The sequence below is a fragment of the Populus trichocarpa genome, chromosome 14 (assembly GCF_000002775.5).
Source record: "Populus trichocarpa isolate Nisqually-1 chromosome 14, P.trichocarpa_v4.1, whole genome shotgun sequence".
In the NCBI taxonomy this organism is placed as follows: domain Eukaryota; kingdom Viridiplantae; phylum Streptophyta; class Magnoliopsida; order Malpighiales; family Salicaceae; genus Populus; species Populus trichocarpa.
In genome coordinates this window covers 12,235,944-12,263,838 of record NC_037298.2, presented here as the reverse complement: position 1 = coordinate 12,263,838, position 27,895 = coordinate 12,235,944, and the positions used below count along the sequence as shown (strand labels likewise).

The 27,895-nt window shown below is 30.0% G+C and overlaps 2 protein-coding genes across 2 annotated transcripts; both read right to left on the bottom strand.

Annotated features, from left to right (window-relative positions):
* Positions 1–3,976: 3,976 nt before the first annotated feature.
* Positions 3,977–5,593, bottom strand: LOC7469331 (fasciclin-like arabinogalactan protein 2). Its single transcript, XM_002320488.4, has 2 exons — positions 5,019–5,593; positions 3,977–4,924 (listed from the first exon to the last, which is right to left on the bottom strand). The coding sequence occupies exons 1-2, from the start codon at positions 5,529–5,531 to the stop codon at positions 4,244–4,246; spliced, it is 1,194 nt and encodes a 397-aa protein (XP_002320524.2). The 5' UTR covers positions 5,532–5,593; the 3' UTR covers positions 3,977–4,243.
* Positions 5,594–11,677: 6,084 nt separating this feature from the next.
* LOC18105360 (ATP synthase subunit a) lies at positions 11,678–27,058 on the bottom strand. Its single transcript, XM_052447030.1, is given in 3 exon segments — positions 11,678–12,161; positions 12,163–12,310; positions 27,003–27,058. Coding segments are annotated over 3 exon segments (648 nt in total). The 3' UTR covers positions 11,678–11,717.
* Positions 27,059–27,895: the final 837 nt, after the last annotated feature.

The following is a 27,895-nucleotide window of genomic DNA, read 5'->3' as shown; positions in this document are numbered from 1 at the left end:
AAAAGTTTTCTCAGTATAGGTTCCTCTTAACATGATTAGAAATTCTTTTTCAACCAAAGTGTATGCCCCTAGACATGGGCTTTCTAGTATATTACCAGGGGTTTCCACCCCTTTTCTCATACAAAGAAAATTTAACAAATTCATCGTACAATATATTTTACAAAGTGGTTGCGTATAAAATATCACAAAAACTTGGGGGCTACTAATAAACTCAAATATAACGGGCCTAAAAACCCCCTAAAGGCCCAAAAACCCATAGTCTTGTGCAACATGCTTGGGCCTAGCATTGGGGAAAGCCCACCCCTCATGGTGTAACATCCTTTAATTTAATTACATGATATTCCATATATAAATATTATATTATTGTTAAAAGTGTGAGAAATTGTTTTTTAGATTTCGGCAGAGTTTCCCTTAATTATTTCATTATTAAGTTATCTACTGAATCAAATTTTCACAACTTGAAAATAAAGATTTCAACCTTTTCCATCATCCAATATGCTTACCAATATAGTGTCTCACCTTCTAGGACTCCGACATTCTTAATATCATCCGACAATAATAATTTTTTTTAGCATCCTTAATTTATGATTCAAGTAAAAAACATTCATTATTAATAATTTTCAAACGATATTATTAATATTAAATATAATTCATATATAGTTCATGGCATAATCTATCTAAAAATTTAAAACAAGTTTATGGCAAGACATTATTTAAATCATCAAAGTTTCAAACTAATTAACATTACATCATTCATGATAAGTTTCTAACATTCTAAAATCAAGTCCAAAATATAACATCTTAGGACATGTTTACATACAAAATAACCTAACAATTTGTTACATTTTAAAATCTAATACAAAAGTGAAATTCCTAAAACAACTATAGATCAATGTGTTGTTGTGAGGTATCTGAAATTGTTTCATATAAAATTAATCAAAATATAACATAAGATAAAATATGCAAAAATTATTTAATTTAACTTAATTAAATCAACCTTTGATAAACTTTCAATCTCTTGGTTACAAATAAATTGTATTCCTCTCTTGAACACCTTTTCATTATCAAATGAGCTTTTATCTATGACCACAACTAAGCATAGACTTTACATTCAGGTTAGTTATCCTTATTTTTCCAATTCAAACGCTAGTCACTAAACCAGGATATCTAGCTTGACATGCCCAAATCGGATGCCAACCCTAATTCGAGATAACTAGTTCCACTTGCACAAATCAGGCGCTGGTCTCTATACCGGGATAACCAGCTCGACATGCCCAAACCAAATGCTAGTCTATAATCCAGGATAATTAGCTTAACTTGTCCAAACCAAGCATTAGTTCCTATACCAGGATAACTAGCTCCACATTCCCAAACTGGGCGCTAGTCCCTAAATTAGGATAACTAGCTCGACATATTATTTGACAACATGAATTTTAAATGAAACGAGATTTCAATAACATGCTTAACTTTGAATAAATATTTATAAAAATGTTATGGTGTTTAACACCAACTTGGAACTTGTGCTCTGCTAGTTGTCCCCTTCTAATGTATGGTACTTATGGTCTCTCATATGCCAACATATACATTATATAAATTTCAAATCTCCATCCACACATAATTCATATTTTCATTTCACCATCTTAACTAAGTTATCAATTCAATGATAAGAACTTATAAATCTCCTTTTTTTTACCAAAATTATGTATAAATATAGGAATAATATTCCATTTCTAACTTCCTTGAAATTAACCATTTATTCATCCATCACTAATTAAATTAACAAGTTAATAACTACATTCCATGGTAAATAACCATCCTAATTAATTTTTGTTTGTTTGTCTTAGATGAAATCTCTCATTCCTTAAGCATAGGTATTGTTTTTCTTTCAATTGATCTAATCACTTTATCATGCATTATTAATTCAATTAACACAATTGCATTAAATAATCCAAACACCATTTTCCTCCTATTTGGCTGAAACCCTTGTTTAAAAGGAAAGAATAATTTTTTCTTCAATTCCTTCAAATTGAATTGTTACCTAATAATTTTTGAAATAAATTAACATAATTCAACATTCAAGACATATAATCTGACACCTAAGTATACACTTTCAAACATCCCTACACACTAAAATTTTCAATTTAACACTACACACTAACTATCTAAAACAATTATTTTTGGAGAAATTTCTTACCTCTCTACTCAAAGAAAAAGAAAGGTTGAAAGCTTGGAAAAATACATTTATCCTCTCTTTTCTTCCTCCCCTCTAATAATCCCTTAACCTAAAATTTCAAGGGTTTAGACCTTGAATTTACTAATTTTTCTTGTCTAAATCTCTTTCTAACATACTTCGATTACTTAATCTATCTCTCTTTTGTGTTTTTAAGATGGATTTATTTGGTTTTCCTCATAATATCTCTCTCCTTTATTTCTTCTTTTTTGGCCGGCACTAGAGTGTTCTTGAAGAACACTATCCATGGTTAATATAACTACAAATTTTCCTTACTTACTCCTATGGTCCTATATTTTTTTATTTGCAAATAGGACCCCACACTTTTCTTTTAGCTTAATTAGTGTTATTAACTTTCCACTCTTTTAATTTCATCCCTTTACTTAATCAAGCTTTCTTAATTAAAATTTTATTCATTGACATTAAATGAGTAAATTTCTAAAACTTTCACAACTTAAGGTAGTCAACCAAAAATGTATATTCGTACCACAAGATTTTTTTTTATAAAAAAAACAAGGGTTTACATATGGACTCAACCTAATGGAATAGCCTAACCCTTACATATTCAGCCTTGGGGAAGAACCCAATGCCATGGGCTCGGCTTAAGAGAAGAGCCTAGTTCCCATGGGCTCAACCTATGAAAGAGCCCAACTCTCATGGGCTCAACCTTGGAAAAAAGCCTAATGACATGGGTTCAGCTTGTGGGAATAGCTCAACCCCTACAAGCAAAGCTATAATATTTTAGATCCTTCTCTCTCTACACCTTTAGATATATAAAAGTACTCTAAGAGCCTACCACATTTACATCGACATTAATGTTGTATATGAGATAGTATATAAAAGTCATCTAATGGCTTACCATATTTCCATCAACATTAATATTTGTGTATGAGATATTTATCCCTTATTAATGCATATGTCAAAGATATTTTTCCTCACTAAAACTATTAGTGCAAAATTACACTTTAGTCCCTCATTTCCATAAAGAGACAAGACTCATGAGCTATAAATACACCATGAATCCTTCAAACTTCAAGTTCATAATCTTTATTTTGTAGTGCATATATATTTTCAGAGTATCTCTCTCTAAAATATCATTGTCTTATCTCTCTAAAAAAATACTTATTTATGCATTTAAGAGTCCTCAAATCTATCAAATGAAGTATTTTGCAGGTACTAGTCACTTTGACCTACCAGGCACCAAGTACTAACTATCAGCTATCATGGATAGGGTACTAGAATCAAGAGATTAACTGATTATTTAACACATAAGCCTTGCTTCTAAACTTCTTAGATTTCTTGGGACATCAACCCATCAAATTAAGACATCTTTGAATAACATTATCAATTCTCTCCATGGTTGCATTGTATATTGATGGGATCACTAGAAAATAAAATAATTGATCAAGATCGCTCGAGTCATTCACTATATTGATTGAAATCCGGTTGTCATGCATTCGCTTGCTAACTTTCTTATTCTATTCTCAAACCATTTCAAAAAGCATTAATTTTATTAAAACGATCCTTCATAAATTTTCTTATGTATAAGAAACATTGCAGAAAAAAATTACAAAATAACAACAAATACTTGTTACAAGAACCTGGAGGCCACTTCACTCTCGGAAGAATCAAAGGAGTAAACATACACCAATGAGTTAAAAATTAGGAATAAATTAATAGATATCATAATTAGAAGGAAGAGATTAATAAATAATAGAAGTGGAAATAAAGAAGATCAAGGAGCTCTTAACCATAGGATGGAAATTATTTACGTACCACCCAAATAATATTATATGCATCAATAATTCAAAATCATAATTGCAAATAAAAGCAAACCCAAACGTAAATCCCAACCCAAACCCGAAACCAAACCAAACAAAATGGGATGGTCCCATAATTATCGTTTTCCTTTCTTTTCTACAACAAATCAATTTGTATCGATGGCTCCATCTTCATTTGCTGTCCATACACTGTACTCCAATATCTCAATCTTAATCAAGCTAAAAAATAAAATTAATCAAATAAAAAAAACATCACCACCCCAAAAAAGAAACTCGGGGCTACAACAGCCAATCTCCCACCGCCCATTTTATTGACCCCGTTATCATTATCTGCCGTTTGATCATCCGATTCATCTGACGGCGCATCAGCATTAGGTCCATCCGCCACATCCTTCTCCCCCTTAGGCGCCGGTGCTTTTTTCTCCGGAGCCGCCTTAAACAACTCCCTGGGCAACAAGACTTTATTAATCTTATACACCACCAACGGCTCCTCATCTTTTACCGTCCCCGTTATCGTCGCGGTCGTAACTTTCGTCTCCAACGTCACCACCTCCCCATCATTTTGGACTGTGAAATCGTACTTGTTGGCACCGTTTGTGGCCAACGTGTTCATAATCCCGTTGCTGGTTTTTAGCATTTGGAGTGACTGGTAAATTGGGATACCGTGATATAACAGTAACGACACTTTTTGAGGAGCTGTCAAGTTCTTGTACTTGGGCATGAAGCCATTGATAACGGGGTCGGTGGGGCAAAATACAGTTAATCCTCCGTCAACGTTTTCCTCGAATGTGGTGTGTGCCCCAGAAGCTATCAACAAGTCGGAGAACGCTTTACAACCTTGATTCGACAAAATGGCTGTTACATTCAGTGTTGGCGCCGCCGTCGGTGCTTCTGCTTCTGCTGAATTCAGAGGCTGTTGTGTGCATATATAGTTAAATTAATATTATATTGTCGTCTCGAAATTTATTTAATACTCCATATTAGCTAGATAGGTAAGTACCACAAACCTGACTGATTTGTAAAATGGATATGTTATATGGAATCTCTTCGAGAGACTTGACATAAACAGCATTAAGCTTTCCATCGTTATCTTCAGCGCCAAATGCCACTTTACCACCGTTAAGATCAGTAATATTGACATAACCTGAGGCGCCAGGGGCTGAACCAGTGGCTTGGAACATGGTGGCAGTCAATTCAGTACCATTAGTAATCTGGTGGAGTTTCCTGGTACCAAAGTAATCAACAAGAACGTGTAAAGAGAGAACATTCCTTAGAGTGTAAACAGAGAGCTGCTTGGATATTAAAGATGACATGGCAGCATTGTCGAGAGCGAGGACAGTAATGGTCTGGCGGCGATTGATTTCTGCGGCGAGGTGGGTGACTGTGAGGTAGTGGTTGAAGGTGGAGAATTGAGGGTGTTTGGCTAGTATGCGTGTGATGTTGTGTGCATTTACAGTTGTGGTGGAGGCAAGGAGGACTAGAGATATGGCGAGAGTGAGGAGAGGTAGTGGGCGTGGCATTGTGGTGGTGGAGAGGAGTGGACTGTGGAGGAGGGATGGGAAGGAAACAAGAAAGTGCTTTGATTTTAAGTAGGGATTTAGAGGTGGGTGGTGGAATTTTTAATTTTATTTTTTGGGCGTTTTCTAACATGCCAGATTGGCATGTGGTTGGGATAAGGGCCCACATTCTTGGAAGTAGGTCCCTTAGAAAAATACCTTAACGGGCATTATGGCATTATGCCGTTACGCCGTGCAAACATTATTTTGGAAAAGCGATTAAAATTATATTTTTAAAATTTAAATTTAATTTTTTTAAAATTATTTTAATATGTTGATATCAAAAATATATTTTTTAAAAATAAAAAAAATATTATTTAATTTATTTTTAAATAAAAAATATTTTAAACCATAATTATTATCACGGTTTCAATACCTAAATATTGGGTGTAATCTTCGATAATTAATCTCACAGGTTTCCCTCTCCCTTCTCCTTGCAGCATTGTTCTTTTCTTTTTATTTAATGCATGGTGATTCGCCCATTTCTCCTACTCTTTATTAACTATTAATTATTCTACAAATTAATTAAGATTTTTATCTAGAAGATTACTATTATAATTATAAACTAGATGAATGGCTTGCCAGTGGGAGCCACAAGTGTCGGTAGCAAAGTACAAAAAGGAGGAGAGCCAAGCTGGCAATTAATTGGCGTATCGTAACGGGCCACGTGGGCAGTGAAAGTTTGGCAGTGACACTTCAGCAGATACCTCTTTAGTGGTCTCCACCGACAATTGGTCTCTGGAATTCAAATAATCTTGACGGTTAGGATTTTCTTTTCAACACTCATCGCTGTGTTTTTGTTGTTTCTCTTCTTCAATATTCCTCTAATCATAGAGGGTATAGTTTTCGGACCCGGCATGTGGCCAACCGGTTCAAGATTCAGATTTTAGATTTTAATTGGGTTATTAAATTATTTGGATTAATTTTTTTAATCAAAACGATGTCGTTTTAATAAAAAAAACGCAAAAGTCAACGGGTTGTAATAGAGTTTTTGACCGGATCTTGCCGGGTCACCGGGTCAACCAGGTCACACTAGGTTTTTCCTTCCTCTATTTTTTTCAACCCGATCCAGTTCCAGCCCCAGGTCATTAGGTCCCGGGTCGACCCACCGGGTTTTAAAACTATGATAGAAAGGCTGGTTGCCATTTTTTTTTTTTTTATCATCCTTTTATAGTTTACTAGATAGTTTCATTATCAAGATCATTGAATGAATATTTTAATTTTAATTAATATATAAATTATAAATTTATTTTTAAATGTTTCTTATAATAATAATAAAAAAAAACAGATGGTTTTTATCTTTATATAAAAAAGGTTTATGAATTCTGTCTTCTAATTTATGATTTCATAAAAAATTGTACCTTTTTGTTTAATTCTATTCGTTTGACTGCCACATGTCGATCAGTCATTTGTTAAACTACCAGAAAATGATACACGTAATTGTAGAAAAGAGATCAGAAGAAAACAAAATACAAAAAAGAAAAAAAGAAAACGTTTTCTTAAATTATCACATAAAAACCAATTTAATTTCTTCCTTTATAATTCAATAAATTCTTTTTTAATTTTGTTTCCTTTTTCTAAAATATTTTTGCTGTAACTTCCGCACCAATCTCAAAACTGAGAAGTCTTTGAGTTTATGGTCTTCTTTAACCCTCGAAAATGCTCAAACATACTAGTAGCTTTCTGACCTACGCAGATTTCTGTATTTATCGAGCCAAATAGTGACATACTGTCCAAAAATTTTTTTTTAAGAAAAATATATGACTAAATTATAGACCCGACTAAGTTAAATAAGTTGATTTTATTTAATTAGATGATAAAAATAAATAAATAACAATAATAAATGGATAAAATTAGAAAACAAAAACAATCAAGATAACTTGGAAAAAATAATGTAATTCAATTATCAACCAATTAAACATGGAAGGATGAAATTGGATAAAAAAAGACAAAACAATTAGCCCGAGTCAACCTGAGTAATAAGGGGTGAGGCAGCCTGAGTTAATCTGCTAAACTCGCGACCCATATCATGAGATTGTGATAACTTAATAGAAAAAAAAACAAAGAAAACTACAAAGCCCATTAAAAAAAACAATGTCAAACAATGATATCAAAAAAGAAAAAAGAGATGTCAATCCTCGTTAGTTCTTCAATCTCATAACCTGAGTCATTAGATTGGAAGCACTATATATGAAAAAACTGTTAAGCCCAATCCTCAACCAATTAAATATTGAAGAGTAAAATCAAAAGGAAAAAAATCAATTATACAAAAAGGATAATAAACTAGTAATAGCAATTAAATGAATAGGTATCAAAATTGAAATAAAAAATAAATTAGAAAAAAATCACAAATTTCTGATTGATAAGTGAAATTAAAAAGAAAAATCACTTTAACTAAAAGACAAAAAAAATCAAAAGAGTATGAACCAAATTAGAAAAAAATAATATATTATAAATTGAGATTGAAGGATGAAATTGAAAATAAATAAGAATTTTACAAAATGGTCAATTAAAAAATTAGAAATAAAAAAATTAAGGACCAATTTGAAAAAAAAATATATATTACAAATTGGGATTGAAAGAAAAAATTCAAAACAAATAATTTTTTTAAAAAAAGGGCCAAAATTAAAAATTAAAAATCAAAAGAATAAGAGCTAAAGTGGAAACGTCAATAATTAAGATGACAACTATAAAATTTTAAATGACTAACATGAATTTCGAGGGAAGGAGAGAGAAAAGAGAGAAAAAAAAAGCCTTGTAGGTGACAAAACGCTCCGCCACCGCCGCAACAAACCACCTCATCATGAAAAAGATTTTGTGAAAATTCCAACAACACGATAGAAGGGAGATTTTGGCCACCAGGAGGCATTGCACACACCGCTAGAAAGTCGTGGACGCCTCCCTCTCGCTACCACTTGCATCACATCACCAACAACGGTTTCATTTAAATAATATTTTATGCTTGTTAAAAGACCAAATTTCCCTTACTCAACTTAATAATAACAAAAAGACCAGGTGGAAAAGACAAAAAAGCCCTTGGATGCAAGTTTAAAACATTTTTTAAATTAATTATTTTATTGTGCTTGGAGATGTAAAAAGACAATAGTTTTTTTATGCTAGTTTCAAAGATTTTGTTATTAATGGTAATTTAATAGTTTAATTGTGCTTAAAAAAAATGAAAAGGAAACTTTCACCATGATCAATTTTATAATAACTAATAAACCTTGTGTGGAAAGACCTAATTACCCTAACTCTAAGGCTATTAATTTTGTTAGGCATGACAAAATAGTTATTTAACTATTGCAATGAATAGTTAAATGTTTGTGGGAGTATATTGAAAATGCCTTAGTTTTAGCATTTTTTACTAGTCATTTAACTCGCACTTCGCTGCGGGTTATAATTTTTTTTTCAAAAACATACTGGGTATGCAGGCTGCTTCAATGTATTTTTTCATATAAAAACACTCAAAGTGTAAATTGAAAAGCCTATGCAAGCATCTAAATAAATAAATCGACAACCATTTATGTAAATAAAAAAAAGTTGTTAACAATAACCAAGAAAAAAAATTGAAAAATTAAGAGATGAATGCAAATCAATATATTTAATCACATAAAATGAGATACTCACCTAATTGTGTTTACTGAACTCATTTATTTAAATTAACAAAAGATAAATCAATACACTAAAGAACTCATGACTTAAAAGATAAATATAAATGAAACTGTCTGAATAAACTCATGCCGTAGAAAATATTATGTAGGGTTGAACACATCAGCAATATTATTTAAAAATAAATATTTTTTTTATTTTTAAAAAATAAACTTCATTTGTATAAAAAAAATTTATAGATTAATTAGAATAATATTTTAAAAAATCAAACAAAAACAAAATAACTAAAAAAAACTTATATTAAAAAAAGGCATGCAAAACCCGTGATCTAGGTTATGAGATCGGGATAAACTCATAGAAAAAAACTTGAATATAATCACAAAATCAATATTAAAAAAAATAACTAATGTAGAATGATAAGATCATACGAAGCTGAATCCCCAACAAATTAAATGTCGAAAGATGAAACCAGAAAAAAAACAATTGATTAGAGGGAGATAAATTTTCATTTGGAGGGTTAAATTAAATTGAAAAATAGCTTTAATAAAAGGAAAAAGAAATAAAAAGAATGAGGATTAAACTTAAAAAAAATAATAAAACAACAAAATAATTGATTGAAGGATGAATTGAAAGCCAGAAAAACTTTAACAAAAGTGCTATTTTTATAAATAGAAAAAACAATAAGGACTAAAATGAAAAACAAAACATATGAGAAATTGCAATTGAAAGACTATATTGAAAAAAAACACTTTTATAAAAGGAATAATAATGAAATAAGAAATTAAAAGAATGAGGACTGAAATTAAAAAAAAAAACATATGAAAAATTGTAATTGAAGGAATAAATTGAAAAGATAAAAAGCCTCAATAGATAGAAAAAGAATGAAATGAGAAATTAAGAGAATGAAGATTGAGATTGAAAAGTAAGAAACAAAGATGACAATGTTGTACATTATCTCTCAAGAGAGAGAAAAGTAGGGAAAAAAAACAAAAGACCATCAGTGATATTCCGAGCACCGTAAACTAACACACACCACTCAATATGAAAGAGGACACGGTGATGCATTTAAAGAGATGGTGGAAGGCCAGTTTTGACCACCAAGTGGCGTCACATGCACAGCTGAAATGATGCAAAGGCCATCCATTCGCTAGCGCGTGTTCAACAATGTGAAAATACCAAAATGCCCCCCATGACATTAACAATTACACAAAATACTTGTGTGAAGGTACAAAAATACCCTCAAATGAAAAGCTTATTTTTTTATTTTTTCCAAAGCTAAAGATGTACTTTTCACTATATATGGATATTTTAAAACCCAAAAAAACCCATATCTAGTAGCCGAACAATTTTTTGATGCTGAGTCAAATAAGTATTTTTACTGTTAAGAAGCTAACGAAAAGTCAAGAAAGCTTTTGGTCAACAATTCAAAACTTTATTGACTTTGGGGATAAAAGAGTATTTTTACTATGCTGAAAAATCTAAAAAAACATATACACCCTCGTAGAATCCTTTAATGACCAATGGGCTAGTGAAAAGGACTAAAACACCCCCACCCTTAAAGCTTCATTTTTTTACATTCAAGGGCAACATGATAATTTCACCGTAGCAATCTACAGTAAACTGTGTACTGAAACCCCAACAGCACGGCAGTCTAGTCCCACTAGACTCAGCCTTTCCCTCACCGATTCACTCGTGTTTTGCCTACAACTAGTTGGTCCCACAAACCCAAGAGATTACCCACACTCTTTCAGTGTCGCACGAAAACGGAATAACACCAATGAATATGAGCAAAATGCATAACCCAAACACAGTAGATTACAGGAACAAGTCCCAACCTTTTTATTAACTTAACAAAAGGATTACACAAAGTCCGTCTTGTGTGCTATGCATATTTTGGTTGCATGCTACACGTTTTTACAGCCTATATATGTATAATATAGTGGAAGTTACACATAGAAACTACCCCTAAGTTCCTGCACAGGTAGAGCACCCATTAACTCTTCTTGTCTCCTTACTCGAGATATCTGAGATAACTCCGTCAACTAATAACTTATAATAGACAAGCCCATTATCCTTATATTCTGAACTTGCTTCTTGGTATGGTACAAGATGAGGGGTGAAGAATTCTAATTCTAGTTCTGCTTTTGCCTAATCTTTAGTAACGCTTTGAGATTGAATCTTTAGAACCATGTGCCTAAGAGGGTGAGGACCTTTCTAGCCATAATCCATCCCACGATTCTACCTCCTTCTGCAATAGTGATCTATAATGTCCACCCGCGAGCTATCCATTCTAACCTGTCTTTGCCTAGTAAGATATGTCTAGTTCTTCTTACGCTTGCCTATCTCAATTGTAAATTGGAATAGTCTCTGATTTCAAAGGCGAAGCCAAGGCAGGAGCTATACCTTCTGGAACCGGAGCAATAACTGCTATAAAGGAAGCAGATGCGCAGGAACGATCCCTAAAGAAAATACTCGAAATGCTCCACAACTAAGTATACCCATTCAAACTCGCTTTTGTTCAATTATAAATAAATAAACACTTTAATGGAGATTTATAGCATCATTCAAGTAAATACAGATTGAGATCATAAAAACATAAGCTTGTGATATAACTACACCTAATTCCAAACTGGTTAATACAAGAACTACAAATAAAGGACCAGGATCTCATAGGAAATAGAAAAGATTATTCATACATAGCATAGTCCAAGCGAACCCATTTAAAATCTTTACTAAACTATGACCGGCCATCATATTAGCAAATAAACGTATTCCTGAGCTTAATGCGCGAAAACAATAAGAGATTAGCTCAAGGAGTACTAAAAAAGGCACTAACGGTAGTGGGACTCCTGCAGGTAATAAGAAGCTTAAAAAATGAAGCCTGTTTTTTTGAAAGCTCACTATAGTAATGCCAATAAAAATAGAAAAAGAGAGACCCAAAGTAATGAGAAAATGACTTCTAACTGTGAAGCTATAAGGGATAGTACATACCCTGAAGATTATGAAATAACAAAAAAGTAAAAGTGACCAAGATGCGAAAGAAAAGATCAGACTCGGCACACGAGAAAAAGAGTTCATTTACACTTAAATCACCACAGAGTGTTGGGGTCACTGGAATAGAAAACTCAGAAGACCTAAAAGATCAAGGTTGTCAAAAACATATTTTTGACACGGCACGAAAAATACAAAATAAACTCGGATCGTAAAATCGTAAGGAAATTTTTTTTTATGATTCCTAGGGGAAAATTTTGTTTTGAGTTGGACATTTACTCTTAAAACATGAGATACTATACATGTCTGGTTATTTCCACACCAACCAAACATGCCCTTAATCTTCTTGTTCCAACAACCACACCTATTCAAAGAGAAAAAAATCAAAGATTTAGAAAAGTCAAGAGTTTCCAGTCTTCCGTTTCTTTTACAGCCATGTAACCTACTTTATTTTGACTGCCCCAACTCTGGGCTCTTTTGTTGACAGCCATATAATTATTATCTTTCAATGATAATAATTAAAAAAAAAAAGAAGATGAAGAAGAAGCATGCAGATCTTTTTCTTTCTCAATAGTAATAGTTTTAGTGCGAGGGAAAAAAAAAACTGGTGATGCATATGAATTAATTATTACTTCAATGAACACAGTAGTAAATCTTTCTTCACCTTTGATTACAAGATTGGCCTCCTCTATCCAGCTCGGGAGAAGAGAGAGAGAGAGAGGAACAGCACATGATGCTCTTTCTCTTCAACAGAGCAGAGCAGGTGGAGAAAGCCACTGGTTTGATATAAGAAGGTATAAAAACCATGGGTTTGGCGACTCAAGACCCACCATTTCCACACCTGCATGCTTCTTCTTCATCTTCTTATTTGACAAACCCAATTTTGTCAAACTCGGTCCGAGTTTATCGAGTTTGACTGATTTTAATCGAGTTTGATCGAATTTGATTATTTTCGAGTTTTTTTACCTGATTTCACACGTTATTCTTGCATTTTCTCATAAAATCATTTTACGAGTTTACTCGAGAGCGACAACCATGGTAAATATCATCACTCTGCTGCAGAAAAGAAACGGAATCTATCTCCTACAGGTCTGCTGACGAGAGAGCCGATTGCTATTCGACGAAGGAACTTTGGATTTCTAGACACGGCAAAAACAATCAAAACTAGTGTCGTATGCGCTGATATATTGACAAGTTAAAGAATTGTCACTACTGAGAAGATGAAGGCTTTGCCCAGCCTAAAGCGCTTTTCCTAACCAAGGTGATATTACCTTCCTCCACTACCGAGAAGCCTTCGAGATATTTCCTTCCATCGTTAAAATTAGGCTCATGACAGATATTTTTAGGCGAACACAAAATTCTCTCCATTATGGAGCATGCAAATTTGCAGATCATAATTTCATAACCCTATGTTCATAGAAACTGAAAAAACAATAACAATAAAGCACAGCCCTATGTTCTCTTTTGCACTAATGTCGTCTTCTTTTCTTAAACTTGAAAGGGATTGTGAACAGGAAAGTAGGTTAAGTTAGGCCTTTCTAACATCTAATAAAATATTCATTTAAATTTTTTGAATTGGATAAATGACAAAAAATAAAAAATAAAAATGAAAAGAAAAAAAAATGAGGACAGAAAAAAGAAGAAAATGATGACAATTGTTTTGTACATTTTGGTTAGAATATAGTATGATTTCAATTAAAATGATAAAAAAAAATGAAATATGTTTTTTACAATCATTTTTGTTCATCTAGTAATTTATATACTACAATTTTCATGCCACTTTTTTTATTCATTTCATTTTATTCATTTAATTTTTATTTTATTACCAATTTAATTGTATTATATTCCAAAAATAAATTATTGTAACAAATTCCCAAAAGGAAAAAAAATGACAAAAAAAAATCATATTTTCCCTCACATTTTCTTATTTTTATTGTAATTCAAATTTGACAGTACTAGATTTACTATATTTGATAATAATAATAAAAAAATAGATTGTCATTATTTTTTGTTCTTTTCTATATATATATTTCATTTGATTTTAAGATGCCACAACCAAGATATTTGAAATAATTATGAAAATAAATACTACCAAGATTTTTTATAAAATCAATAATAAAAATAAAAACTAAAAGTAAATATAAAAACAGTAAGGGTTCAGAGAAAACTTGAGATTGTAGCACGCAATAACGTTATCCTTAAAAAGAAAACACCTCATCTGCAAAAGAATAATTTTGCATGTAATACACTTCATTCTTAAGATACTTTGAGATACAACGATCCATTAGAATTTTTGGATGCAACAAAAATTCTCCAAACTTTTAAATCAATGCTAACTTAAATTTTAAATTAATAAAGTATGAGAAAGAAAATATAGTAAAATTTGATTTATAAATTATATATAAATATTTATAAGAGACCAAAATAAAAAAGTATTATTAAGAGTTTTGATGATGAAAAGATTATATATTACCATCCTAAACACATGCATATATATATTAATGTTAATCATAAATATCAGCACATTAACTGTATTAATGTTAACCATTTAAATTTTATACACCACCATTAAAATTTAAATGGCTAAGTCAATAAAATTTACTAATTAAAAAAAAACTATTATTAATAATAATCTAAAATCAATATTCTGACATCCCCCAATTAATTTAAAATTAATCATACATATAATAAATAAAATAAAAGTGAACAATTAATATTATATAATAGGTGTTAGTTACCTTCAAGGTTTGAACATGAATTTAATGTCAATAATTCTCAACTTGAAGAATCATAGCTAGAATGTTTTGAACTAGGTTCTTTGGATTAAGTTTAAACTTATTATACTCCTAATATGAGTGATTTTAAGGTTCTATTAATGTAGCTCTTTTTTCCAATCATGCACATATATCTTATCTCACAAGTGTCTTTAAAAAGTAACCCAAGCTCTTACAATAACGACTCCACCACTACACTAGCTTAGGTGAATCTTTCAATGTTGTTTTGTTATCAACATCTCACAAACTTTCTTTTGTCGTTGGATTCATTTAGATATTAACTCTTCCCAATCATCATAATTCATAATAGAGAGCACATTACCATATAAATAGGACCTAGGACCACCCTACAATACTATTAGTAATTAATTTAAGGGATTTAGTCTCATTTCTCTTGACAATTGAATAACTCGTTGGCATGCCAAACTTTTAGTAAACAGATCTGCAATATTGTTTCAAAACCTAATAAAATCCAAAGAAAAAACACTATCAAATATCAAATGTTTAATGGATTTATGTATAACAGTTATATATCTTTTTTTTTCCATTAAACTTTTTACTTTTAGCCTTAGTTATAGTAGCTTGACTAACACAATGCATTGATATAAGTGGTATTGGTTCAGAAACAAATGATATATCAATTAAAAATTTTTAACGCCACTCAATTTTTGAACTAACAACATCTAATGCAATCAATTATTCTTCAATGGTTGAGCGATTAATTATAGTTTGTTTAACATATTTCCAACAAACTACACCATCACATAATGTAAATACATACCCACTGGTAAATTTTGTTTCTTCTGTATTAGAAATCCAATTAGCATCACTAAATCCCTCTACTAAACAGGAAAACCAGTATAACGAAGTGCATAATCAATAGTTCCTTTTAGATATTCAAAAATTCTTTCTAAAAAACTCCAATGTGAAGCATTAGGATTATGCGTATATTTACCTAATCAACCAACTGCATATGCTATATCAGGTATAGTATGATTGACTAGATATAATAACGATCTAATAATTTGTAAATATTTATATTGAGACATATTTTCACCATCATTTTTTTTAATCTAGTAGAAGGACTGAAAGGGCTACAAACAAGAGATACATCAAAATAATTAAATATTTTTAATATTTTTTTCAATGTCATGTGAATGAGTTAAAGCAAAACCATTACTGTTTTTCAATAATTTAATGCCCAAAATAACATTAACCAGATCAAGATCCTTCTTATCAAAGTTTTTTTGACAAGAAAGATTTAGTAATATTTATAACTTGAATACAAAAAATCATAATATTAACATACAAATATAAAATAATATAATTATTTTTAATTTGTTTAACAAACACATTTATCAGCAGCTTTTGTTTAAAAACTATCAAATAACATAACTTGATCAATTTTTTTATGCCATTGATTTGAAGCCTATTTTAAACCATAAAAAGATTTTAAAAGTTTATAAACTTTCTTTTCTTGACTAAACACAACAAAACCTTACTGTTGATCCATATAAATTTTTTCTTCTAAATCACCATTTAAAATGGTTGTTTTAACATCCATTTGATGGATTTCTAATTTGTAAAAGGAAGCTAAAGCAACTAATTATCTAATTGTAGTAATTTTAGAAAATCGTGCATTAGTTATACTCCTTGTTTAAACCCCTTAGCAACTAACCTAGTCTTAAATATTTTTTTATAGATCCATTAGCTCTCAATTTCTTTCTAAAAAACCCATTTACAACCTATTGTCTTACAATCTTGTGGCAAATCACTTAAAAACCAAGTTTTATTAGAAATTAAAGAATTTATCTCATCTTTTATCGCTTCTTTCCACAAAAAAAAAAGCTTTAATAGATGATATTGCTTAATTATATGTTTTAGGTTCATTTTCAAGTAAAATGGTATAAAAATTAGCTCGAAAATCCTTTGTTATTCTATTTATTTTACTCTTTCTAATTTCACTAGAAGCATGATTATCAACAATGTATATTTTAGAAGAATGACTTTCATTAACAAGTTTAACACATTATTTTTCATTGGAAAAATATTTTTAAAGAAAAATACATCACCTAACTCAATAATTGTATTATTTATAATTTCCAAAATTCAGAATTTAAAACTAAAAATCAATTAGAAGTACTATTAAAAGAATATCCAACAAATGCACAATCTATAGTTTTAGGACCTAGTTTTATTTTGTTAGTAATTAGAATATTTACTTTAACTAAACACCCCCACACTTTAAAATGTTTTTAAAAAATGTTTTTTATTCTTCCAAAATTCATATCATGTTTTATCCTAATATTTATAACTCTATTAAGAATATAATAAGCAGAATACAAAACTTCACTCCATAAATTATTAAATAATCCAGAACTAATTAACATTGCATTAACTATATCCATTAAAGTTCTATTTTTTCTTTTTGATATCCTATTAGACTACGGTGAATAAGAAGGTGTTACTTGATGTATAATACCATGTAATTCTAAAAAATAATTCATTTCATTCAAAGAATACTCACCACCTCTATTAGATTATAAATTTTTTATTTTTCTTTCTAATTGATTTTCTACTTCTGCTTTAAAAAATTTAAACTTATAAAATAATTCACTTTTAGAATTAGTCAAATGAATATAACAATATATTGAAAAATCATCAATATAAGCTATAAAGTATCTTTTACCACTGTAAGTCAAGACATTATTACTATCATAAATATCACTATGTATTAATTCCAATAAATTTGTTTTTTTGTCTACTGGATTAAAAGCATTTCCAAGTTCTTTAGCTTGTGCACAAATCTCACATTTATCTTTTTTATTAATATGTGACTTATAAATTAAATCTAAATGCATCATTTTTTTTAAATATTATTAAAGTTAACATACCCAAGTATTTTTAAGAGTTTTGATGATGAAATCATTATATATAACCATCCTAAACACATAATACACACATTCAGTAAATATATCAGTTACCAAATATACTCAAAACAATTAAATATAATAAATGAATTTGATCATAAATGTCATTCCATTAATTATATTAACATTAACCATTTAAGTTTTATACACCACCATAAAAAAATAAATGGCTAAGTCAATAAAATTCACTAATTACAAAAAAAGATTTATTATTAATTATAATTTTAAATCAATATTCTAATAATTTTAATGGTAAAATTTAATACCATTACTCACCAATCTTAATAGAAAAATGTTATGAAGAAAAAGCTGGAATGATTTTGATACAAACAAGAATTACAAGATATATAGGTTTTATTTGTTTCCATGAAACCACTTTCTTGGTAAACTTATGGAAAGTTAATAAAAAAAAAATGAATTATAGTCAAAGAACAAGTTAAGCCTTTATTCCATGAAAGTGTTTTTCTTTTCTTATCTTTAGAAATGGAAAACACTTTTCTTTCTTTACAAAGAAAACACCTCATACAAGCAAACTATGGCTGCTGCAAATATCTCTCTCTCAAATCTCTTTATTGTAATAAAAATCATCATAATTTCCTTTTGATTTTTCTCTGTGCAAAAATCTCCATTATAACTCATTAAATCCTCTTATTTTAGGTAACCCTTTTTTTCTTAAATGTATCTCTATTATCTACTTTATGTTTTTATCTTCTACGTTTCGCTTTATAGTTATGATTATGGCATAAATTTTGTGAATCTTGTTAATTTGCTATGTTTTTCATGTTTTGTTTGGTTTTTAGGAAAAAAAACATTGCAATCCCATGCTTTGTTTTATTTAGGGTCTCAAGATCTTGCTTGTTAATTTGCTTGATGATTCAATCCTACATGCATCTAAGAAATTGAATGGCCTCTGCTTTATAAAATCCAAGATGCTTCTAAAGTTAGTAAATTACAATCAAAGGAAACTTATTTGCTTAGTTATTTCTCAACAACCTTGCCCTATGCATTCCTTCTCGTGCCTTCCCTTCATTTAGATTCTACAAAAGTTTGCTACTATATCTTGTGTCTCACCGTAAACAAAAGAGAGAGAGAGAGAGAGATACAGAGGTTGAAAAAGAGTTGCTTAAGTTAATAATAACAGAGAAAAAATGAAAGGCAGAGATAATAAAGAGATAAGCATATATCATTCTATACTTAACATATACTGAATAAGATATAGTAGGAGAAGAGAAGATTGTTTAACATATGGCCATTGTTTGGAATTATTTATGTGATGGACTCTTCCTCTCCCGCCCTCCTAATTTAACAATGGATTAAAGTTATACTCCCCTATCTTGATCCTCATTTATTTGTCTGCGTCCTATTTCCTGGTAATATACAACTTTTCAAATATACTAGTAGATATTTTAATTAATGGCTTAAACCATTTTCAAATACGAATGTCAACAATTTTCAACTAGACCAAGAAAAGTGGGCTTGGCGATCTGATCATTTAGATCATTGCAACTATTCAATAGCATGCATAAGTGGAAGCTCTTATTTTGATTTTGCGGTTAACATAATTTGAATCTTTTATGGCAGGTCAGTCTCAATAATTTACATCTTAAATTGATGTGTATATTGTATTTGTATCTTTTGTTGGAAATTAATATCAAGTTAAAATTTATGATGAACAACCACAGAAATTGCCCTTTTTCTAGGCACCCAAAGAAGGTGCCAAAAGTTGCTCAACTCGCAGTAAAACTAGTACAAAAAGATCACGATAGTTCTTTATCAAATAACGCCCTAACTAGAGCATACAGACATAATGAATGACGAAGTAAACTTTAAAAGAAAGTCCCTCATGTTTTCTCTACTTTTCTTTTGTTGTTCGGCTCATACTCTCTCTTTTCCTTCCTTTTCAACTATCATCATCATCATCATAAGAAAGTCCACTTTCTCTTCCCTTTTATCTATGTTTCTACCATTTCTTATGCTTCCCCCCCCCCCATAATAACGACTACACCTTAAGCTCAACATTCTCTTCTGGAAGCTCATAACAAGATTTTTTTTGTCTTTCTCTGTGCTTACTCTGTTGGAATAATTTACTTTTATTAATGCTTGGAAATAGGAATTTAGCTTCCTCTCAAGAGAAATGCTTTCTCGAAGTGTATAAAAGACTGGTAGAAAGGGTTCATGCCTAGGGTTTGCTAACTTTGAAATTCAAGCGCAACCGATCTCTTCATAGTTCTTAGTTAAGAAAGAACATGATGCGCTTTGAATATAGCAATCTTTAAAACACCAATATGATTATTTATATTTATTAGTTTGCATGGCGAAATCAAACTACATATGCTCATTTCATTTCATTTTTCTCTCTTGTTCATCAAAATTTGTAGTGGTTCTTTTAGATGCATGGACACCGATAGGGCATAAAGGAAAGATCAGAAATGAAGCAATTTAGGGTTAAGAGAGTGAGAAACGAGAATAGTAATCCACTTTAAGTTAAGCTGTTTAGGGTATTAAATATCATTGTAATAATTATAATACATTGTCAGCTACTCTTATTTCTAGCTTTTTAATTTATAATGTATGTCAGTTTGCTATTTAATATGCTTTTTGAATGTTTATTTCCTCAAATTTCTTACGTTTTTTTATCATAAAACTTCACTTACTTGTTATGGATAATAAAATTATTCATGCAGCATATATGAGAGCAACTGTAATTGTTATAGCTACAAAGATAACTATTATTAAACGAGAAAGAAATATAATTTATATACCAAAAGAACAACATATAAATGCAATTTCTCAAAAAGAATTCTATATAGATAGCATTTTGAATCGAGGTGATAGACATTGTGTAGAACAAATTCATATGAAACTAGTTGTATTTTATAATTTATATGACATTCTCATAAGTCATGACCTATTACGATCAACTCAAAATGTGTCTATTAGAGAGTAAGTAATTGTGTTCTTATAAATTATAGGCTGAAACCAAATACTTCTTTTTATTAGAGGTATTTACTACATTTCTATTGAAACTATCCATCGTTACTTTAGAATTGTATTAAAAACAGTTCTTAAGTTATACAAACACCTTATTGAAGACATAAGGAATACAGTTTCCACAGAAATAATGAATAATCGTTGATTTTATCCTTATTTTAAGTTATGAGAACAATACCAATATTTTTATACATTAATTAATTACCTCTAAAAGAAAAAGTTTTAAATTATTTTTCCTTGTTTATATAGAATTGTGTGGGAACAATTGAGGGTACTCAAATATTCCTGTTGAAATTCAAGGAATTTTTTTAGGTTGAAAAGAGAGAACCACAAAATATTTTGGCAACTATAACTTTTGATTTGAAGTTTATATATGTTTTAACTGGCTAGCAAGGAAGTGCACATGATTCACGTGTTTTAGATGATGCACTATCAAGACCTAGTGGTCTAAAAATTTCAGAAGGTATAATAAAATAAAATATTTATTATATGCAGTAAACATATAAAATGTCTAATTAGTTAAAGATAGTAATAGGTTTTATTTTTTATTTGTAGGTAAATATTATCTTAGTGATGTTGGTTACGACATTCGAAAAGAAATTATTTCTTCTTTTCATGGAGTTTGATATCACTTGAATGAGTTTACAGAATATTCACTAGAAAATGAAAATGAGCTATTTAATCTTCGACACTCTTCATTGAAAACCACTATTGAGCGAGAGTTTGATATTTTGAAGAGTCGTTTTAGATCAATTGATGGGAAACCTTTTTGATCTTATAAATTACAAGTGAATGTTGTGCTTGCATGTTTTATTATTCACAATCACATAATAGGAGTTGACTCTTATAACTTTTTTATAAAAGAAATATGTCCTGAAAGTAAACCAAATAGACGAACAATCAACTTAAGCCGATGGGATGAGACGGTAGAGAATATGGAGTGGATAACAAAAGGAGAAAAGATTGCATAAATCATGTGGAATGATTATAACAATCAAAGAAACTAGTAATTAAGTGTTAATTATATATGTTTGTTTTATTATGTCTTTCTTGAGTTTGTATTATATTTGTTATGTATTTGGATTGCTTGATGACTTTATTATAATTTCTTATGTATTTTATGTATTCTCTTTTAAATATTAATTGTGTTTTTTTTGTATAAAATTGATTAAATCTAAATATTGTATGATTTTATTTTGTATAAATTTGTAATTATTTTGTAGAAATAAGTACCATAAAGAATGAAAAATGCAAGGGTAAACACTTTACATGGTCTAAGCCTATGTCTCATATGCTATTTGAGATATTAGTCGAAGAGGCACTTAAAGGAAACAAGCCTTCTTCCACCTTTAAATCAGAATCTTTTCTGAAGGTGGCTATAAAAATTAGTCAAAAGTTCAACGTGCAATGCAACTCTAAGCATGTGGAGAATCATCTCAAAACTGTGATAAAAGAATGGAGAATAATAACCAAATTTACAAATAAAAGTAGCTTTGGTTGGGATGATTGTTTGAAGATGATTACGGTTTTGAAAGATGTATATAATGAAAAAAATAAAGGTATGATAAATAGAATACTCTTTGTAATTTTTACATTTACTTTTGTTTCCAAAACTTTATACAAGGAACTTAAAAATTGCATATTCTAAACTTTATGAACAAACACGTCCGCATCATGACAAATATCTCAACAAAAAAATTGATATGTATAAAGCAATGACAATTATTGTTGGAAGAGACATGGCAACTAGAAATTATATCAAATCATATGTTGATATTAACTTAGAAGAGAACACTGAAGTGCAAGCTACTTCAATTGAAAATGATGGTGAATATGAAAAAATTTCAAAAGAAAAGGAGACATCTTCCTATAGGAAGAGAAATCCTATATATGAAGAGAAATCTTATATATGAAGATGACGGTGTTGAAAAATAGTTTTAAAATATTAGAGATGTAGCGTTTGCACTTCAAAGCTTAAGCAAAAATCAACTTAATCTTAATGAGTTATCTGAAGAATTGATAAAAATTGAAGGCTTTGATGAGATCACTTTGTCCAAAATGAAATGGTGGCAAAAGTATTTATGATAAAAAATGCTAATTTGAGGAAAATTTAGGTTCAAAATTTTGTGAACCAACGCTACTATAGGCATGATTACAGATGATTTTACAAGTATAAGAAAGTCTATGTATGTTATTTGACAAGTATGTTTATGTTTGTTATTTGATCTAGTATGTTTATGTTTGTTAATTTGAACTAATATATATGGGTATGACATTAAAATTTAATATTTAAGCATGACAATGTTTCATATAAGATATTTATATTTATTTTCCAATTCTTAAATGATATATATTAAATGGATATTAAAGGGATAATTGCCCATACCCCCTTGAAAAAAACATTCCAAAAAAACCCATTAAAATATTTTTGTATCTATTTATCTATAGAAAAAACTATTCATACCAAAAAAGCCCAAATATCTAACTCTTACTTAATATCATTAACTAATTTGGCTTTCTTAACATTAAAAAAAATTATTTTGAGGTTTTAAAAATGAAGAAAGAAATTAATAGATTTTACTTAAGAAATATTTCACAAGGTTATATATCTATAATATTATATTTAAAATATTTATATAAGATATATAGTTTTATTTTATAAAATAAGCTATATATAAATATATGACATATATAATATAAAAAAATCATCATTACACTTTTTATATTTCATTCTTTTATTGTAAGTGAAATGGCTATACCGTTTTGTTTCTCCTTCTTGACTCTCCTCTGGAATGGATCTAAGCTTTGCTTTTTTTCTCCGACACGTGGACATAGGCAAGGGGATCCAATTTCTCCATACTTGTTTGTGCTTTGTATGGAGAAATTGGCTTGTTTAATAACAAATAAAGTCTCAAAAAAGACTTGGTAAACAATTCATATTTTGAGAAGAGGTCTTGGTATCTCTCATTTATTTCTGTAGATGATGTACTATTATTTTCTATAGCTAGTACAACTCAGATGCAAACTATGACTAGTGTACTAGTAGATTTTTATAGTTCTTCTAGTTTAAAGATTAACATTGAAAAGTTGAGGGTGATGTGCTCAAAGAATGTCTAGAGACAAGTAAAACATGAAATCTCCCAATTATCTACAATTAAATTTTATAACAACCTTGGTAAGTATCTCAAATTTCCACTAATCCAATAGAGAGTTAAACGATTTGATTTTGATTCCATTATGGATAGGATTCAATCGAGGCTTTTAGATTGGAAGAGAAGGTTATTGAACAAGATGAGGAGAGTTACCTTAGCTAGAATAATATTATTATTGATCCCCACTTTAGTTATGAAATTTTTTTGGCTCTCTCAATCTATTAGTAATGGTATTAATAGACTATGATGAAGTTCAATATCAATTAGAATTTAGGCTAATAGGAATTAGAGTTTGTAAAAGTATTAATATTAGCTAAAAGAGGAATCCTAGTTAATGTAGGAATCCTTGATGAAGAAGGATAAATAATATACTAATTTATTAGAATTCTTATTTAAATAGAATGTTAGATTCCTTATTAGACTAGGATTTATTTTGAATAGTTTAATTCCTTGATTATCTAGGACTTGAGGCCTATAAATAGACTTGTAATCTTAAGCATTATACACATGTATAGAGAGATATAGAGAAGAGCTATAAAGGTGTATCTTTTGATAAAACTCTTAATAAAATATCATTCCTCTCATTCTTCTTCTTGTTCTTTAGCTTTGTTCTTATAAATTAACTACCACACCCTATCCTTCTTTTCCAACAAGTGGTATTAGAGCTTAGGTTTGATTATTTAACATGGCTAATTCAAAATTTCCACTTTAATATCCTAGGTTGATAAAGGACAACTATCAAACTTGGTGTATTCGAGTGAAAGCTTGACTAGGTTCCTCATATATATGGGAGACGGTCGAAAAAGGCTTTGAAGAGCCTATAGATAGAGCAACGTTGACTTCAACTCAAAGGGAGGTCGTGCAAAAGGCATAAAGGAATGATCAACTGGCACTAAAAATTATCCAACAATGTCTGGATGACACCACTTTTGAGAAAATGGCCAACACAACCATCGCCAAACAAGTATGAGAAGTTTTGCAAGAATCAAACCAAGGAGCTGACAATGTGAGAAAGGTACGTTTACAAAAATTATATGGTGAATTTGAAAAGTTACATATGCTTGAATCAGAGAATATTTCAGACTACGTTGCAAGAGTATTTGCTATATACAATCAAATAAAGAGATATGGGGAGAAGATGAAAGAGACACATGTGGTAGAGAAGATCATACGCTGGCTGTAAAAGAAGTTCCATTATATGGTGGTCATGATAGAGGAGTCACCAAAAATGGATTTTCTTTCAATTTAAGGTCTCATGGGAAAGTTACAAGCCCATGAGGAAAGAATTAATGAGATTCAAGAGGATGTGGGTACACAAGAATTTTTTTCAAAGCAAGATGGTTCTGGATATTCCCAAAGAGGAGGAGGAAGAGGAATATTTAGAAAAGGAGGCCGAGAAAGCCGTAACAGATCAAATGATCGACCTAATAAAAGGAACCTGTCAACTGGTTTAACTAGCAGTAGCAATCCGAGATTCAGATTTGACAACAGGTTTGACAAATCAAAAGTTAAATGCTATAATTGTCAAAAGACACGTCATTATACTAGGCCAAATGCTATAACTTTATAAGGTGGCTTGGAATTTTCTAGCTAGGCCAAAAGCTAGAGGATATTTGGGAGTGGGTTCTATTATGACAAAAAAAAAAAACAAGGCTATGTTGTTCAAATAGTTATGGAGATATAATGATGTTTCAACATATTAGAGGTCTTTTTTAATGTGAAATATCAGTATGATAATAGCGATGTAATTCTAAAGTTTTCAGGATCTTTTTTCAGTAATTTAAGGTGGTATTTATGCTATAATTAATGGGATGAAAAATTGTTCATTTGCTTTGCAAGATGCAAATTCAGTGGCTATTAGAAAGGGGACTCAAACTCCTTTCTGTACTTTAAAATGCTTAGGAGATTATGTTCTAAAAACAAGTTATCCTATTCTTTATGTTGTTTGTGAGAATCAAAATGCCACAGTACCAAATATACAAACTTGAAATAACAACAACTAAGAATGGATGTTAACATGGGGGAGGAAACTTTGGAATTGAAAAAAAGTTAAGGAAAGAGAATCAATACATATGTTATCTAAGATTTCTTCAAGTCCAAGTGTTATGGATAGAAAGATTTGAAAGCTAGACCCAAAATGTTTTTTATTATTATTAAAAGTTGTTCAGGTGTTCTAGAAATAATTCTTTTACAAGGTGATTAACTATTTCAATCAGATATCTAATTCTCTTTACTCTTCTAAAGTTATAGTTTAATATTTGGCTAGTTATTTTGAATAAATTACCCACATGAGACTTTCTCTATATAAGAGGTTAACAATAAGAAAATGATTTAATATGTTCTTTTTGTAATCAAAGGGATGAAACCTTTAATAAATCACCCACCAAGAAACATTTGCCTTTGTTTTTTTTTTTCTTTGATATTTTTTTCATCAATGTTTTTTTAAAATTTTATTTTTTAATATTAGATTTATTTTTCATTGGTTTATCTCACTCTCATGACATAGATCGTAGGTTTGGCGTATTAACTTGGTTGGCTTAGGTTTTTTCTTCTTCTTTAACTTTTTTTCAATTTTATTATTTAATATTAGATTAGTTAGGAATTAGAATTCATGATTTGTTTTATTTACTTTCTATTAGGTTATTATGGTTTCATGATCCATGAATAGTACTTAATAGGTTAATCCGAGTTAACTCGGGTTGTTTTTTGTGTTTTTTTAATTGAATTTCTTTTTAATTTTATCATTTAATATTAAATTAATTAAAAATTAAATTTTATAATTTATTTTAATTTATTTTTTTTCTACGGAGTTATCTTGTATATAAATAAGACTCGAGAATTTAACATGCAACTCATAACCACGACAACCAGAGAGAAAAAAAGGTAATAAATAATCATGAACGCGTCAAGAGCTAAGCAGACTACAAAACCCTGAAGCCAAGATCTAAGCTACTTAATGAAACCAAAAAAAGGTTTAGGAATAGTTACCTTACCGCCTTGCGGAGCTTCTTAATGAGAGCCATGGGCTTCCTCTTCAGACACATCTGGAACCTAAATCCCACGTTTACAAACACATTAAATACATAATAATAATAATAATAATAATAATAATGGATGTTGTGTTTGTGGATAAGATTATATATAAACTTGACTTGAGAAATAATTAAGGTATTTTGAAATATAAATTATTAAAAACACTTCTTGGAAATCCAACTAGCAAATAGGCTAATGTATTAATTAACATATTCTAAGCAAAATGAAAAAACAAAATATAAAAAACACTATACAAACAAATAAATTATACAAAAACCAGCTCATAGAAACAGACAGAACAAGTTGATGAGTCATCAATGGTGAATTAAGAATATAAAAAATATTAAATAATTGATTAAATATAAACAAGTAACCGACACTTATATTTACAATATAAGAATCTTATATATATTTATTTTTTTTGTTGTTTTTGGAATAAGTAATTATTACCCGAAGAATACAACAACTAAGGTGTAATTTTAGTCGTCGAGATTTCGCCCACCATATGAAGGTCTGACGACTTTCTGAGGTCAGTGCAGTGCTCCCACAAGGTGGCTTCCATCCTTTTCGTTGTTTAGAAAAGGGACACTCGACCCAATAAGCATTTTCCGCGCGGCCCGAGTAGAAAAGCAGTTGTTGAAACACAGGCGCACAGGCATAAAGTGAAGTGGAAGAGTAGGTAGGGCTTGCCTGGACTTCTTTTCTTCAGTGTTTTTCCAGGTTCCAACTGCTAGTTGATCAGATCCTATAATAAGCTTTGAAATTTTGCGTTCTGGGTCAAGGTGGAAATGAAGAAGAAAAAAAGAAACCCACTTTTCTCTGTCCCTTTTCACTGTGTTTCCATACAC

Bases quoted from the DNA above. Each gene is read 5' to 3' on its own strand.
- LOC7469331 (XM_002320488.4), bottom strand. From the start codon at position 5,531: ATGCCACGCCCACTACCTCTCCTCACTCTCGCCATATCTCTAGTCCTC. The intron at 4,925-5,018 runs GTTTGTGGTACT...TGCACACAACAG, and splicing joins CCATTTTACAAATCAGTCAG to CCTCTGAATTCAGCAGAAGC.